The following is an 18,125-nucleotide window of genomic DNA, read 5'->3' on the forward strand; positions in this document are numbered from 1 at the left end:
AGATTGCTACAATGGACATTCTTATATAAGTATTCTTCTACCCTAGGGCAGTGTTTCTTAAGACTTGGGTGTTTAATGGTTGGTTTGTTGGTATCCAATATGTTGTAGATCAGTACTTGTGTAAAATACAATAAAAATTACTAAGAAAATGAAATAAAAAAGAAAATACAGTAAAACCTTGGATTGTGAGTAACTTGTTCTGTAAGTGTTCTGCAAGACGAGCAAATGTTTCTAATAAATCATAACCTGATAAACGATTGATGTCTTGCAATACGAGTATTATGTGACATTGAACATCATATGATCACCACTGAGCCATGGTTCTTTTCTCTCTTTCTCTTCTCTCTCTCTCTCTCTCTCTCTCTCTCTCTCTCTCTCTCTCTCTCTGCGGGATTGTGGGTGATCATCTCCCATGCTCAGACGCTTGGTCTCAGGCCGCAGTGTTTGGCAGAAATCAGTGATTTTTCAGAATGTTGGAAGGTGCCCACAATTGGCACTAGTGTCTTTTTGTCACTTTAGTACCTGTGGACAGTCCTTTGCTTTTCCAGACAAGAGTAAGCTTAGGAATGCGTTGCTTCATTCTAGGTCAGGCTGCCTGCAGATACAGACCCTTTCCTCTGCTGCCTTTTTGCCAGTTACATTAAATACAGTAAATGATAAGAGTTTATTAATACTGTACTATAGTCAACATCAGTTAGTGATAGTGAAAGTTGTCCTACACAGTAACCCTCCTCTCTTGTCTCCCTCACATCAGCCATGAAGGTTTTCAAAGGTAAGTGCAGGTTAATTTGTTTATTTTCATTTATATTTTGTATTTTCTTTATTATTTCATATTATATTGGTGTAATCATTTTTATGTGAATATTTTTAGATTGTGGAATGAATCATCTGAGTTTCCATTATTTCTTATGGGAACTTTGCTTTGATATACAATTGCTTTGGATTACAAGCATGTTTCCGGAACGATTTAGGCTCAAAAGCCAAGGTTTTACTGTATAAGCTCAGGTTTTTTAAACAAGAATTTCTCTGTCAAATTACCATAGAAATCTTGAAACACATTTCTGTGTCTGTCTTGTGGTGGACCAGTAAAAAATTAGCTCAAGGCCTGGCGTCATTCCACGGAACATAGCACTGCTCCAGGACATCCACCTAGAAGTGGAATGTGTGCTGAAGTGTAGGGCTTGCCTTCAACTTGATTGAAAATTGCCAGCTACTCTTCACAGAATTGTATCTGCGTCTGTCCTGCTAGCTGTGTCTAACAGTATCCTGTGATCGTACGTTCTCACCAATGCTTCATATGGCCAACCTGGGATGGGGATTTGAAAAGAAAAAGAAATAATGATTTTAATTATTAGAGCATAGGTTGTGTATAGAAGGTTAGAAATAGGGTGACTACACTGGACATCAGTTTTTCTCTTGATGGATATTTAAGAATTTAAAATACTACTTTCATAACTAGTAAATAGATGCCCAGAACCTCACACTGACCGTTGGTCATGTGCCAGAATAATTTTATATCATTTTGAGGTTAAGTACCTGATGAATTTTGAGTGTTGCTTTAGTAATTTTGTTTTATATTTATGTAATACAACAAGGTAAAATTATTCCTTACGGGTGGTTAGCACAGGAAAGCACAAATTGTAGTGCTTTATGCTGTGAAGTCTCAAGTTTTGGAAGTTATTGTATATTATAGAATGATAAGATGCAGATTTGTTCTGACATGGTATTTATTTTCCCATGTTCTTTTCTTCCTCCTCTCTCTTCTTCATCTTCTTTTCCCCATTGTGTGTGTGTGTGTGTGTGTGTGTGTGTGTGTGTGTGTACGTACCCTGTTGGTATTTCACAGGAGTTGCAATCGCTTATGCTTATTTAACTATCATGTAACTTTACAGCTAGAAGTGTTTGTTTCTGCTTTGGAAAAAGCTTGGTATTCTCTCCACTTGAAAACTCTTATTTGCTAGTGGAGTCTATTTAAAACAGGCTAAGGGGCTTGCTACTGCTGAAGTTAAATCATTAGAGGAAGCCCTTTAAGTACATCTTAACATTATAACATTCTTCTTATTGCTTCAGTTACTTGTAAGAGATTTTGTCTTCTATTTTAAGCAGTTTATTGTGATATAATTTGCATACCATACAGTTCATTCAAAGTGTATATAATTAAGTGGTGTTTTAGTTTTCATTGGGTTGTGGACCCATTACCACAGTCGAGTTTTAGAATATTTTTGTCCCTCTCAAAGGAAACCCCCTACCCATTGGTTGTCACTTCCTATTCCACCGTCCCATACCCTAAACAACCATTAATCTTCCTGTCTTTATAGATTTGCCTATTCTGGACTTTTCATATAAATGAAATCATAATATGTGTTTTTTGGCAACTAGCTTCTTTCACTTAACATGTTTTCAAGGTTCATCCATATTATAGCATGTATCAGTACTTTATAACTTTTTATAGCTTTTATAACATTTTATTGCTGAATAATAATTCCATTATATAAATCTGTCTACATTTTGTTAATCCATTCATCACCTGATAGACATTTGGGTTTTTCTGCTTTTGGCTGTCATGAATAATGCTGCAGCAAAAATTTGTGTACAAGGTTGTATGGTTAAAACTTTCATTTCTATTGGATGTATACCTAGGATTGTAATTGCTGGGTCATATGGTGGCTCTGTGTTTAACTTTTTGAGGTATGGCCAGACTGTGTTTCTTTCTTTCTTTTTTTAAAAGTTAATTAATTAATTTTTAAATTTACATCCAAATTAGCATATAGTGCAACAGTGATTTCAAGGAGTAGATTCCTTAATGCCCCTTATACATTTAGCCCATCCCCTTCCCACAACCCCTCCAGCAACCCTGTGTTTGTTCTCTATATTTAAGAGTCTCCTATGTTTTATCCCCCTCCCTGTTCTTATATTTTTGCTTCCCTTCCCTTATGTTCATCTGTTTTCTATCTTAAATTTCTTCATATGAGTGAAGTCATATGATACTTGTCTTTCTCTGACTAATTGCGCTTAGCATAATACCATCTAGTTCCATCCATGTAGTTGCAGATAGCAAGATTTCATTCTTTTTGATTGCTGAATAATACTCCATTGTATGTACGTGTGTATATATACATACATACCTATATATATATACACATACGTATATATATATATACACACACACATACATATGTACACATATGTACACACACACACACACACACACCCCACATCTTCTTTATCCATTCATCTGTTGATGGACATTTGGGCTCTTTCCATACTTTGGGTATTGTTGATAGTGCTGCTATGTATACATTTGGGCGCGTGTGCCCCTTTGAAACAGTGTACCTGTATCCCTTGGATAAATAGTACTGCAATTGCTGGGTTGTAGGGTAGTTCTATTTTTAATTTTTGGAAGAACCTCCATACTGTTTCCCAGAGTGGCTGCACCAGTCTGCGTTGCCACCAGCAGCGCAGAAGAGATCCTCTTTCTCCATCCTCGCCAGCAGCTGTTGTTGCCTGACTTGTTAATGTTGGCCATTCTGATTGGTGTGAGGTGATATCTCATTATGGTTTTGATTTGTATTTCCCTGATGATGAGTGATGTTGAACATTTTTTCATGTGTTGGTTGGCCATCTGGATATCTTTGGAGAATGCCTATTCGTGTCTTTTGCCCATTTCTTCACTGGGTTGTTTTCTGGGTATTGAGTTTGATAAAGTTCTTTACAGATTTTGGATACTAACCTTTTATCTGATATGTCATTTGCAAATATCTTCTCCCATTCCATTGGATGCCTTTTAGACGTGTTGCCTCTGGAACTATGTTGAGTAAGAAGTTGCTGCGGCCAAGGTCAGAGAGGTTTTTGCCTGCTTCCTCCTTGAGGATTTTGATGGCTTCCTGTCTTATGTTTAGGTCCTTCATCCATTTTGACTTTTTGTGTATGGTATAAGAAAGTGGTCCAGGTTCATTTTTCTTCATGTTGCTGGCCAGTTTTCTAAGCACCATTTGCTGAAGAGACTTTATTCCATTGGATATTTGTTCCTGCTTTGTCAGAGATTAGTTGGCCATACGTTTGTTGGCCCATTTCTGAGTTTTCTCTTATGTTCCATGGATCTGAGTATCTGTTTTTGTGCCAGAACCATACTGTCTTGATGATTACAGCTTTGTAATACATTGTGAAGCCCAGGATTGTGATGCCTCCAGCTTCGGTTTTCTTTTTCAAGATTGCTTTGGCTATTTGGGTTTTTTTTCTGGTTCCATACAAGTTTTAGGATTGTTTGTTCTAGCTCTGTGAAGAATGCTGGTATTATTTGATAGGGATTGAATTGAATATGTAGATTGCTTTGGGTAGTATTAACATTTTACATATATTTGTTCTTCCAATCCAGGAGCGTGGAATATTTTTCCTTTTTTCGTGTCTTCTTCGGTTTGTTTCATAAGCTTTCTATAATTTTCAGTGTATAGAGTTTTCACCTCTTTGGTTAGATTCATTCCTATGTATTTTATGGTTTTGGTGCAATTGTAAATGGGATCGAATCCTTGATTTCCCTTTCCGTTGCTTCATTTTTGATGTATAGGAATGCCATCGATTTCTGTGCATTGATTTTATATCCTGTGATGTTGCTGAATTCATGGATCAGTTGTAGCAGTTTTTTGGTGGAATCTTTTGGGTTTTCCATATAGAGTATCATGTCATCTGTGAAGAGTGAAAGTTTGACCTCCTCCTGGCTGATTTGGATGTCTTTTATTCTTTTGTGTTGTCTGATTGCTGAGGCTAATACTTTGGATACTATGTTGAATAACAGTGGTGAGAGTGGACATCCCTGTCTTGTTCCTGACCTTAGGGGGAAAGCTCTCAGTTTTTCCCCATTGAGGATGATATTAGCACTGGGTCTTTCATATATGGCTTTTATGATCTCGAGGTATGATCCTTCTCTCCGTACTTCCTTAAGGGTTTTTATCAAGAAAGGATGCTGTATTTTGTTAAATGCTTTCTCTGCGTTTATTGAGAGGTTTATGTGTTCTTATCCTTTCTTTTATTAATATGATGTATCACATTGATTGATTTGCAGATACTGAGCCAGCTCCGAATCCCAGGTATAAATCCCACTTGGTCGTGGTGAATAATTTTTTTTAACGTATTGGTGGATACCATTGGCTAATATCTTGTTGAGGTCTTCGGTTTTGGAATCAAGGTACTGCTGGCTTCATAGAATGAGTTTGGAAGTTTTCCTTTTTTTTTTCTGAACAGCTTTAAATGAATAGGTGTTAACTCTTCTTTAAATGTTTGGTAGAATTCCCCTGGTAGCCAGTCGCCCCTGAATCTTGCTTTTTGGGGAGATTGATTACTAATTCAATTTCTTTACTGGTTATGGGTCTGTTCAGATTTTCTATTTCTTCCTGTTTTAGTTTTGGTAGTTTATATGTTTTTATGAATTTGTCTATTTCTTCCTGATTGCCTATTTATTTGCATATAATTGCTCATAATCTCTTATTGTTTGTGTTTCTGCCATGTTCGTTGTGATCTCTCCTCTTTCAATCTTGTTTTTATTTATTTGGGTCCTTTCCTTTTTCTTTTTGATCAGACTCACCCAGGGTTTATCAATTTTGTTAATTCTTTCAAAGAACCAGCTTCTGGTTTCACTGATCTGTTATACTGTTTTTTTGTGTCAATAGCATTGCTTTCTTCTCTAATCTTTATTATTTCCTGTATTCTGCTGGTTTTGGGTTTTATTTGCTGTTCTTTTTCCAGCTCTTTACGGTATAGGGTTAGGTTGTATATCTGAGACCTTTGTTCCTTCTTTAGGAAAGCCTGGATTGCTATATACTTATCTCTTATGACCGCCTTTGCTGTGTCCCAGAGGTTTTGGGCTGTGTTGTTATCATTTTCATTGGCTTCCATGTGCTTTTTAATTTCTTCTTTAACTTTTTGGTTAACTTCATTCTTTAGTAGGATGGTCTTTAGTCTTCAAGTATTTGTTATCTTTCCAAATTTTTTTTGTGGTTGATACCAAGTTTCGTAGTGTTGTGGTCTGAAAATACACACAGTATGGTCTTGATCTTTTTGTAATTGTTGAAGGCCGATTTATGTCCCAGTATGATCTATTTTGTAGAATGTTCCATGTGCAATGGAGAAGAATGTATTTTCTGCTGCTTTAGGATGAAATGTTCTGTATAAATCTGTTAAGTCCATCTGGTCCAGTGTGTCATTCAAAGCCATTGTTTCAATGTTCATTTTCTGTTTAGATGATCTGCCCATTGCTGTATGTGGGGTGTTGATGTCTCCTACTATTATGGTATTATTATCCATGAGTTTGTGTTTGTGACTAATTAATTTATATATTTGAGTGCCTCCATGTTTGGAGCATAAATGTTTATAATTGTTAGATCTTCTTGGTGGATAGATGCCTTAATTATCATATAATGCTCTTCATCCCTTGTTACAGTCTTTATTTTAAAATCTAGATTGTCTGAAATAAGTATAGAGACTCTGATTTTCTTCTGGCGACCATTAGCATGATAGATGCTTCTCCATCCCCTTGTTTTCAATCTAAAGGTGTCATAGGTCTAAAATGTGTCGCTTGTCTCTCTCTCTCAATAATAAATAAATAATAAATAATAAATAAATTAAAAAAATAAAATAAAATGGGTCTCTTGTAAACCACATATAGATGGATCTTATTTTTTTATCCATTCTGTTACCCTATGTGTTTTGATTGGAGTGTTTAGTCAATTGGCGTTTAGAGTGAGTACTGAAAGATATGAATTTATTGCCATTATGTTGCCTGTAGAATTGGAATTTCTGGTGGTGTGTTCTGGTCCTTTCTAGTCTTTGTTGCTTTTGGTCTTTTGGGTTTTTTTCTTTTTCTCTTTTTCATCTTTTCTCCCCTCAGAGAGTCCTCCTTAAAATTTTCGCAGGGCTGGTTTAGTTGTCATGAGCTCCTTTAATTTTTGTTTGGGAAACTTTTAATCTCTACTTCTATTTTGAATGACAGTCTTGCTGTATAAAGAATTCTTGGCTGCATTTTTTTCCGATTCAGCACATTGAATATATCTTGCCACTCCTTTCTGCCCTGCCATGTTTCTGTGGCTGGGTCTGCTGCAAACCTGATCTGTCTTGCCTTGTAGGTTATGAACTCTTTCCCTTGCTGTTTTCATGATTTTTTCCTTGCCTATTTTGTGAATTTGACTATGATTGTTGATGGTCCGTTTTTATTGGATCTAATGGGAGTTCTCTGTGCTTCCTGGATTTTCATGTCTGTATCTTTCCCCGGGTTAGGAAAGTTTTCTGCTATGATTTGGTTACAAAACCCATCTACCCTTTTCTCTCTGTCTTCATCTTCTGGGGTCCCTATGATTCTGATGTTAGTCCTTTGTAATGAGTGAGTTCTCTTAATTCTTATATCATGCTCTTTTGCCTTAGTCTCCCTCTTTTTTTCTGCTTCATTATGCTCTGTAAGTTTGTCCTTTATCGCTTATTCACTGCTCTGCCTCATCCATCCTTGCTGCCGTGGTATCCATTCAAGATTGCAGCTCAGTTGCAACATTTTTTATTTCATCCTGACTAGGTTTTATTTCTTTTATCTCCACAGAAACAGATTCTAATCTGTTTTCAACCCCAGGTAGTATTCTTATTATCATGATTCTAAATTCTGAGTCAGACGTCTTGCTTGTATCTGTGTTGATTACATCCCTGGCGATCATTTTCCTGTTCTTTCTTTTGGGGTGAATTCCTTCATTTTGTCCTTTTGAAGAAAGAAAAGGAATTAATAAAGTAAAAAAAAAAAATTAAAACAACACAAAAAAATAAAATAAATGATGCTAGATCCTAGACGTGTTTTGTTCTGGTTGTTGAAAGAAATTTGATAGATTAGAGGAAAAAGGGAAAGATAAGAAAAGGGAAAAGAAAAAAGGAAAACGTTTGAAAATTTGAAAAAATGAATACAATAAAATAGAATAAAATGAAATGATGAAAGTAAATAGATTGTAAAGATTTTACAGAACAGTAAAAAATACAGTGGATAGAAATTAAAGAAAAATATTTTAATAAAAATGGAAAATACAAGTAAATTTTTTCTCTCTCTATGCCCAAGAATAAGAAAAGGAAAAAAAAAATTGAATGATGACCCAGTGAACAGAATCAAATATGATTGAAATTACATCTAGTTTCCCCTGGAAGTTAAACTGTGAAGCACTTTATAGTGTGTAAGCCAAGCAGATGGAGGGACTTGTGGTCCTCAAGAGCGAGGTTGTCCCAGTTGGGTGGGGCTTAGTGTAACAGCTCCATTTTCCACTAGGTGGCACTGCTTAGCTCACTGCATTGATTTTTGTGGCATGTATAGGCATGTATGTGCCTGCATGGGACGGACAAAAATGGTGTCACCTAGCTACCCATGCTCTAGTATCAGAGCTCTGTGGTCTCCCCGACTGGCAATCAAGCACCCCTCCTTTGTTTCTTGCTTCCATCCACTCTTTGCTTTTACACTGTCTGTGACCAAGCTTTCAGGCTGCCAGGTGGCACCTTCCTCCTGAGTTGTATCTCAGGTGCGCCTGTGTTTCCCAACCCTTCACTTCTGAGAGACTGTAGCTTTTACCTGTTCTGACTGTCTAGGGGAGGGTCTCATGGAGATGTGGCTGGGTGCCAGCCTGCCCCCAGGAATGTTTGCAAGACTGTGTTGCTGCCGATGCCCAGAGACTGTGGCAGCGCACCAGTCCACCGCAGAAGTAGTGTGATTGTGTAGCAGCAGCGTTTCAGGGATTATGGCAAATCACAACACACATCTGGTGCCAGGCTTCACCCTTAACATCGTCGCTCCGACACCAGTGAATGTGGCTGTTCTTCAGGGTCTGCTGGGACCTTTGCCTGTGGTGGGTTGGAGGTGGGGGGCACACTGCCTCCACCAAATGCCCTCCCAGCAGGGGAAATGTCTCCCTCCATGTGGCCCGAGGACCCTGAGGACCCCGAGTACCTTGCTTTCTGCTCCCAGGGATTTGCCTTTCCCACCAGAGCACTGCCAGGTATCAATCTGTGGAATTTCAGACTCTACACCACCCCCCCGTTTATAGTGTCTTAATGGAATTTAAACTCTCTTCTTTCTCCTTTCTTCCTTTTTTGTTCAGTCCCTGTGGCTGTTTCCACTCTTCCTTTTTCTCTCCAGCTGCTTTGCTGGGGGAGGAGTGCTTTTCCTGTACTCTCTCCCCTGTCTCCTTCCTCTCTCTGCAAGCAAAAACAGCTCTCTGCCCTCCACGGCTTGTCTCTCTCCCAGTTCACCTCTCTGTGCCATGTTCCTGCCGAGTTCTGTCGTTCAGTTTGTGCAGATTATTGTGTTAATCCTCAAATCAGTTTTCTAGGTGTTTAGTGTTGATCTGCCTGCATTTCAGGGATGAGAGATTTAAAAAAACCTTCCATGCTGTTCCTGTTCCGCCGTGTTGGCCCTTCTCCCAGACTGGTTTTCAAAATGGACATAACATTTTGCATTCTTTCCAACAGTGTGTGTGGGTTTCAACTTTTCCACATCCTTGTCAACACCTGTTACTGTGTCTTTTTGATTATAGCCATCCAAAGTGGGCGTGGAGTGGTATTTCATTGTGGTTTTGATTTGCAATTCCTGGATTAAGCTAATGATGTTGAGCATCTTTTCACATATTTATTGGTAATTTGCGTATCTTCTTTGGAGAAATGTCTATTCAGGGCCTTTTTTTTTTTTTTTTTTTTTAATTAAAGTGGTTTAAAACAACAAAGATTAATTATCTCATAGTTTCTGTGGGCTAAGAATGTAGGTACAGCTTTGCTGTGTCCTATGGCTCAGGGACTCTCCCAGGGTTGCAATCAAGATGTCAGCCTGTGCCATGGTCTCATGTGAAGATCAACTAAGGAAGCATCCAGTTTAACCTCACTTATGTGGTTGTTGGCAGGATTCATTTCTTTTTGGGTTTTTGTACTGAGGGCCTCAGTTTCTTGCATACTGTTTCCCGAACAGAGCAGTTTGGAATATGGCAGCTGACTTCTGTCTGTGAAGCAAGTGAGTGAAAGCAAGAAAGAGCAAGGTGAAATCACTGTATTTTTGTAATTTAATATCGGAAATAAACATCCCAACATTCTCTTCATAAAGCAAGTCATAAAGTCTGGTTGGGTTGACATAACAAAAATACCATAGACTGGGTGGTTTCAATAACAGAAATTTATTTCTCACAGTTCTGGAGGCCGAGAAACCTGAGATCAGTATGTCAGCAAGGTTGGGTTCGTGAAGGTGAGGACCTTCATGCTGAATTGTAGATGACTAACATCTTACTGTCCCTTTCTTGAAGGAGAGAGCAAGCTCTAGTTTTTCTCTTCTTAAAAAGGACACTAATCCCATCATGGAGCTCTACCCTTATGATGTCATCTAAACCTAATTACTTCCCAAAGATCTCAGCTCCTAATATCATCCCTATGGTCTTAGAGTTTCAACGTATGAATTTGGGGAGAACACAGTTTGTAACAGCTGTCTGCCACAAATATGCTTTTGTTCACATTTTAATTGAGAGATATTTGGCCTTTTATTACTGAGTTGTATGAGTTCTTTATATACAGAATGAGAGCCCCTTATGAAATACATGATTTGTAAGTATTTTCTCTCATTCTGTGGATTGTCTATGCTTTCTTGATGGTTATGTTTTGCAATTCAGAATTTTAAGTTTTGATGTAGCCAATTTATCTTTTTGTTGAATGTGTTTTTGGCAGTAGATATTAAAGAAACCATTACCAAATCCAATGTAATGAAGATTTACTCCTGTTTTCTTCTAAGAGGTTTGTTTTTTTTTTAAAATAGGTTTAGCTCTTAATTTATGTGTATGAGTTCATTTTTGTGTGTGATGTGAGTTAAGGGCTCAACTTCATTCATTTGCTTGTCGATATCTATTTGTCCCAACACCATTTATTGAGGAGGCTATCCTTTTCCCATTGTATATGTATTCCTGGCACTCTTGTCAAAAGATTACTTGACTTTTCTGCTCTCCATTGTATTCCATTGATGTGATGTTCATCCTTATGTAAGTAAGCACCACCCTTTTTGATAACTGCCTTGGTAGTAAGTTTTAACATTGGAAAAACTTTGTTATTGTTTTTGTTTTAGCTATTCTGGGTTCCTTACATTTCCACATGAATTTTAGAATAATCTTGTTCATTTCTACAAAAACACAAAACAAACAAACAAAAAAACCTCATGTAGTTGAAATTTTGATAGGGCCTTTATTAAATCTGTAGACTACATTAAAGAGTATTGTCATCTTAGTAATATTAGGTCTTCTGATCCATGTATGGGGGATGTCTTTCCATTTATTTAGGTCTTTGATTTTTTTTAACAGTAAATTACAGTTTTCGTTATATGAGTCTTACACTTCTTTTGTTAAATTTATACCTATGTATTTTATTCTTACCCAATTATAAATGGCATCGTTGTCTTAATTTTATTTCCAGATTGTTTATTGCAAGTATACATACATGGGTTTTTTTTAAATTAATTGATTTATTTTTTATTTTAAAAAGAGAGAGAGACTGGGGAAGAGGGGCTGAGGGAGAATCTCAAGCAGGTTCCAGACTCAGCATGGAGCTGGTGTGGGCTTGATCCCTTGACCCTGAGATCATGATCTGAGCCTAAATCAAGAGTTGGACACTCAACCGATTGAGTCACCCAGGTGCCCCTACAAACATGGTTTTATAAATTGATCATGTATCCTGTAGCTTTGCTGTATTTGTTTATTAGCTCTACTAGTTTCTTTAATGGATACCTTAGGATTTTCTGTATACAAGATCATGTCATCTTGTATGACATGACATCATGTCATCATGACAAGATTAGTCATTCTTTTCAATCTGATGTCTCATTTCATTTTCTTGCTTGATTGCCTGACTGAAACCTCCAGTACAATCTTGAGTAGCAGTGATGATTAAATATGTTAACTAGAGGTTTTTAGAGATGCCCTTTATGAAGTTGAGGAAGTTCCCTTCTGTTCCTGGTTTGTTGAGTGTTTTTTATCAGAAAAGTTGTTGGATTTTTATCAGATGCTTTCTTATGCTTATTGAAATAATTATGATTTTTCTTCTCTATTCTGTTAATATCGTATATTATGTTGACTGGCTTTTTAAAATCCTGAGCCAACTTACAGTTCTGGGATAAATCCTACTTTGTAATCTTTATTATGTGTTGCTCAAGGTCAGCCACAGGTGAGAGCATATCAATTCTTCTGTTGAGCCTTTGTACAATTCTGTACATGTGTGGTCTTCTAGATTCACAGGCATATGTTGGAACTTTTCAAAGCCCCTGTGGACATCTCATTTCCCAATCATTCCTCTGAAATATTTTGAACACCTTCCTGTTTGACCTGTTATTGTCTCCCCAGGCAGCAGAGATGTTAAAACAATTGACACTGATTATTTTTGAAAAATGCCTGGGGTAGGTGTGGATGTGGGTGGGAGGAGGAATATGCAGTACTCAGTGGGTGACTTTTGAGGTCAGATAAAGAAAAAACCCTGAGGGGCCCCTGGGCGGCTCAGTCAGTTAAGCATCCGACTCTTGGTTTCGGCTCAGGTCGTGACCTCATGGTCTCCTGAGTTCAAGCCCCATGTCAGGCTCTCTGCTGACAGCATGGAGCCCATTTGGGATTCATATCCCCTGTCTCTCTGCCCCTCTCCCACTCATGCTGTCTCGGTTTCTCTCAAAATAAATAAATAAACTTAAAAAAAAAAAACAAAAACAAAAACAAACATGCCTGTGAGTGGGGTTTTCCGGGGAATGGCCAGCCAGGTCATGTGATGTCAGTTACCTGGGAATTAGGCTTTGAAGTTGCTCCAGCCCCATTCTGTCAGGCTTCTACAGTGGAAGGTTAATTTAGTATAGTACAGAGAAGACATTGATAAGAAAAATCCAAAAGCAGAGATCAGTTTAACAGCTCTTTTCTAAATTCCAGTGGAGATAATTACCCAGATTCTGGGTAGTGGCATTGGAAATGGAGAGGAACCTTCAGACGTTGTCTCATCAAGAAGGATTTGGCAACTGTGTTTACAGTGTAGTTATTTAATGTGACATTTGTTTATGTCTGTTGTCCAAAGTTCACTACATGTTTAGTGTAAGATATAAAAAAGCATACACACAAAAAAGACAAATTTTTAGGAAATACCTGTTACAAAAGGATTATTTTTCCTGTATTATGAACTTGTAGTGTCATAGTGTTTCTTTTGTGAAAGTAGAGCCAGGCTATGAATTTTAACAGCACTTCTTATTGAAGTATGTACAGTAAGTCGGTGCCATAGTACTTTAAATTTTGTAGTTAATTTTGCTCTTTTCCCCCCATTTCAGGTGGATGCACGGAGCATACCAGTGTTAGCAAAATGGCAAAACTCATATAGCATTAAAGTTGTACTTCAAGAGCTAAGACGTCTAATGATGTCCAAAGAAAATATGAAGCTTCCACAGCCACCAGAAGGACAAACATACAACAATTAATTTTAGTGGATCTCAAACTTGTCTTAAATCAACAGCCTTCTACTCATGTTAATGTCTTGATTAAATATCACAATGCAAAATACCCACACATTAAGTAAAAGAATTCCAGCTGGTAAACATGACCTGGACATTTGTAAGAATATATTTAATATATGTACACCATTATGTTTTCAGCTTACAGGAGGAAAAATGCAGCACCATTTTTTTTCTCTTGTTAAGGCACTGTCATTTAAGCATAAACCTGGAGTACTCAAAATAGAATTCAGGTTTACAAGATGAAAGCATGGAGAGAAGAGTCAGATGCTGTGGAAGCATGTGTGTTTCTGAAAAGTAAAAAAATCTCAAGAAGGAAAAACAGAAATGGCATGCTTTATCCATCTTGCTTAGCGAAAGAGCTTCAAGTTGAAATTGTCTAAAGTAGCAGGTACAATGAATCTTGTCACAAATTGTGTTAATTTTTGAAGCGGTGTGGGTGCTGACTACTAGTAGTATCAAAAATATGTTCAGGATTGTTTTGATACCTGTATTTATGATAAAAAAATGTCGTGGGGGAGGCCGATGAGTATCTGTTAAAAGCCGTTCCTGTGTGTTACATGTAACAGACATGGTAAATATTTGTTTACAGTCTTTGTTTGACAAACCATGCATTTAAGTGAAATCAACAAAAAAAGGAAATAGGTGTATGGATATGTGATTTTGAGATTAAAGTTAGTCTTAAAATGTAAATAAAATGTGGAACGTGTCCTCAGAAACCGTGCCATTTCTATTATATTGATGTGGTATATGTACAGTACCTTGCTGAGGTAGCAAAAATTGGAATTATTGTAGCTATTCATCTATAAACACCTTTTATTATTACTCTATTTTGTATACTTCTTGTGAATTGGAATTTGCAGAGTATCTCAGAGAACAAATTACCGAATTAGTTTAATTTCTTCTTTGGAGAAGGAGGAATCCTGGGTATTAATTATATTTTGAATTTGAGTTTACCAGAAATATTATTTAAAAATGTTTGAATTCTAGCAATTCTGATAGAATTATAGACTACAGATGATCCAAGTACACATTCCATTTTTAATTCTTGACTTTTCTGTGACATGTCTTCCCCTAGTGCTGTTAATACTTACTAATTGGGATTAATTGTATCCAGTTTCACTTAATCTCCACTTTGGCAGACGCTAATTTTGACCTGAAAGTTCATTTGTGTTCTGCCTTTACCGAAATAGGCTTCAGGTCACTTTTTCATTTCAAAGCACTGGGTATACTACTTTGTTAAAAATACTCCCTTCTTATGAATTCACTGCAGAAAATAGAAAGGTGGTCAGGTAGCAAGGACGAATTTCTCAAAGGTGTCCTGACATGTTTTTATCAGTCCATTCAAAGTTAAAGATCTGGGCTACTTTTTCTTGATCGATAATACATAAAAGTCAGTGACAGTTTGTCTAAAGTTACTAATTTCAACATGGCTATTCTTTTTCATTATCAAAAGAGGTTTAAAATGCTTTCAAATGACAGATAGAAAATATATACACACAAATTAGTGCATGTGTAATTTATTAAAGTAGGTTTGAAATGAATTCTTACCTTGGAATACATTCTTAAAAATTTTAAATGGTTGAAGATGAACTTGAATTACAGTGGCATCATATGCAAGACCATTGGCAATGGTCTGAATCAGTTTAACTCCTTTTCCACTTTGAGAATGTGTCTTGTCACACATGGGGACTAATAATCATTTGAATGCTGTTAAATAATTTATATAGTGGTGGGCTGAGAGTCTGAGTACTTGGTCACTTGTCCTTTTCCCTTTTCCCATATCCACTATTGTGAAGGGTTTCTTCTCTCAAGTATATGTTGTGTGAGTCAGCCCTAGAATGTTTATTTCCTCTGTTTTGTCTTTGGGACTGTGGATCTCTGCAGAGATCTGCATGCCAATTAGCCAGTTCCCAAAGCAGAACCCATTTTGCATGTCACAATCAAGATATACATGGCAATCTAAGACACACTGGTTGATTATGGAAGGAGCTAATGTAGAGCTGCTCTTAATTACAGTAACATTTCTAAGGCTGCATTTTTGAAGCAATTTTTCCTTTGTTTTCTAAAGTGGCTAGGGTTGTAGGAATGTGTGGTATTAAATGAACTGTAAAATTGCCTTTGAAACTTGTTTAAAAGGCTAGCAGTTGTGACCCTAGGGGGATGATCATATATTAATAAAGATTACAAAAATAAAATTCTTGTCCTGTTAGGTCAGTGTTATGCTTTAATGGTTTTAATTACTAGTTTTCAGAATTGCTGATTGTAACATTTTACTAATATTTGAAAGTAATGGCATTTATTAGGGGTTTTCAGAATTTTGACACAAACATTTGTAAGGATAGTCACTAGTATTTGAGTCTTCTGGGTGTAATACATAAGAAATTTATATCCTTTTAAAAGAATTTATCGCTTCAGTTTGAGTGCTTGGAGAGTATATTAGTTTCACTACATATGGTTAATTAGTCTGGATAACTTAATGCCAATTCATTGATTTAAACATTTCCCACTGAAAAATATTATTGATAAATATATGTAAAATTAATATTGTATTGAATTTCGAGGAGGCAGATGGAAACTATTAGCACATTATCCTTAATAGATTTGGTGTGTATGGCTTTGGGTGGTTCTGGTAGGTGCATCATGGAATTACTTTGGTCAGAACGATGTTAACGTTTTTAGTGAGCACATGACTATGTTCTTACGTGCATTTTAAAGACTATAGGTACTAATGATAAAGTCATGAATAATGGGATTTGGGAGGTATTTAAGGTTATTTTTCCCCTGATTTCTTTTTAGAAGTATATTTTTTAGATGTGTAGAATCATAGTATCATTTATTGCTGGGGAGGATCTGAAAGGCACTGATTTTACTTTTCTGATAACTATCAATATAATTTTCCAGTACCAACTTGATTGATTTTTGGTTATTTTCACAAAAAGTTTCCAATTTTCACAATTCTGGACAGTATATGTATTTTGAATATAAAATAGAAACATAAAAAGGAATGGATGCAGTGTATTACAGAATTGGTAAGAGCATTAGCTGTTAATTCCCACCCAGTACCTTGTTTACTAAAAAGCAGGAAATGTATGGAAATAAAGTATCTTTTATGCTAAAGTTATAGTATGTCTTATAGAAGTTACAAAGAGTGGATGGAGATCTTACCATAGTTCACACTGAAAATGTTATTTTAAAATTATAGTGGAGCGTTGAAAATAAAAGATACACCATGAGCATTTTCTGAAGAGAAAATTTTGAAGGTATTTGATGATACAGAAAGTGACGTCAGAACCATCGTTTTGTGAAATAAGGGAGTTTTGGAAACTCCTGGGGTGAGTACATGATTAAAAAAATAATAATTGGCTAGGAAGAGGTTGCCATGGTGTTTACATCCTTAGTAGGATAGTCTCACCAAAAAAAAAAAAAAAAAAAAAAAAAAAAATTCCTAAGGGTCTGTTTCATCTCATTTTACATATAGTCTGTAAGAACAACCCACAAGTTTTTTTGGCCAGTTCATTTAGGAAATCAATGATGAAAGCCAGATAGATCTCACTTTCTTAACTTAGATTTCAGTAATCATTTTTCTGTGAAGTGAGTAACTGACCAAATACCATGTAAGGTTTGTGCCGCGATCCATCTGCCAAAAGTAGACTTCTGTGAATTACTTTGTCTTGTCCTTGTTCAATAATTAGCTACGTAAGTGTATCTAGAAGTTTTGGCAGCCAAGAAATTCTGCAAAAGTGAAGTTAATATTCTGCCCCCAAAGGAAGGCTAACAGTCGACACTAAGAATCCCAATAGTAATGAGAAACCTGTGGTCAGTAAAGAGGCAAATTATTGAGTTGAGAGTAAACGCTTTTAGTTGTTCAGTGCAGTAGTTGAGTAATTTTTAAAAATATTTTTTTCAAAAATTATAAGGAATCACTATTAACACTTGAGTGTATATTTTTCATGCCATATAATTAATTGCCTTGTTTTAAAACATTAGATAACAAGGTAATCTGGAAAATTTACAATGTAATGTGAAGTGAGGTTTTAACAGGATATCCTCATATTGTAGTAAAATTAGTTACAATCAACAAGTATGGTAATTATAAATGCTTTATTACAGGGTGGTATTTTGCAGCCTTTGTGGTTTAGCAGCCTTTACTTTAATAGAGGAACGAAAGTAGATTTTCTTCACAGTTGATAACTGACAAAGACAAATGTATCGTTTTACTCCCTTTTCAAGCCAAGTAAGTAATAATGATTGTCAGATGTCCAGATTATATCTGTTATCATAAATTATCTTTCTATTGCTATAATTTAAAAAATCTAGATAAAGTGGGCAAATAGACTTCTTCAGTAATTGCAATACTCAAGTGAAAATAATGGAGTACACAAGAAAAGTAAAATACTTAGTTGCCTGGGTTTCTTAGTGTTTAGTAATGTATGGACTTCTTTAAGGAGAAAAATAATACTTGTGGACTCAGCATTGTTTTGAATTATTTTTGTTAAAACATTGTTTAATGCATAAAACTGTACTAATGCAAATGTTGTATATGCTCTTGGGCCTTTATAAAATTATAAAGTAAATTGCATACAACTACAGAGTAATTAAAATGTAAAATAATTTAGAA

At 36.2% G+C, this 18,125-nt stretch overlaps 1 protein-coding gene across 3 annotated transcripts in view; it reads left to right on the plus strand.

Annotated features, from left to right (window-relative positions):
* Nucleotides 1–18,125, plus strand: part of UBE2V2 (ubiquitin conjugating enzyme E2 V2) — a 62,602-nt gene extending 44,477 nt beyond the window's left edge. For 2 of the 3 annotated variants that reach the window (XM_078441694.2, XM_081792218.1), the window contains exon 4: nt 13,325–18,125. In XM_078441694.2, the coding sequence (XP_078297820.1) occupies nt 13,325–13,471 (147 nt within the window). In that variant the 3' untranslated portion in view covers nt 13,472–18,125. The remainder of the gene's footprint in view (nt 1–13,324) is intronic. The other variant, XR_014136549.1, reaches the window with a different exon arrangement.

Source organism: Panthera onca, chromosome F2 (assembly GCF_046562875.1).
Source record: "Panthera onca isolate mPanOnc1 chromosome F2, mPanOnc1 haplotype 2, whole genome shotgun sequence".
NCBI classification, from domain to species: Eukaryota; Metazoa; Chordata; class Mammalia; order Carnivora; family Felidae; genus Panthera; species Panthera onca.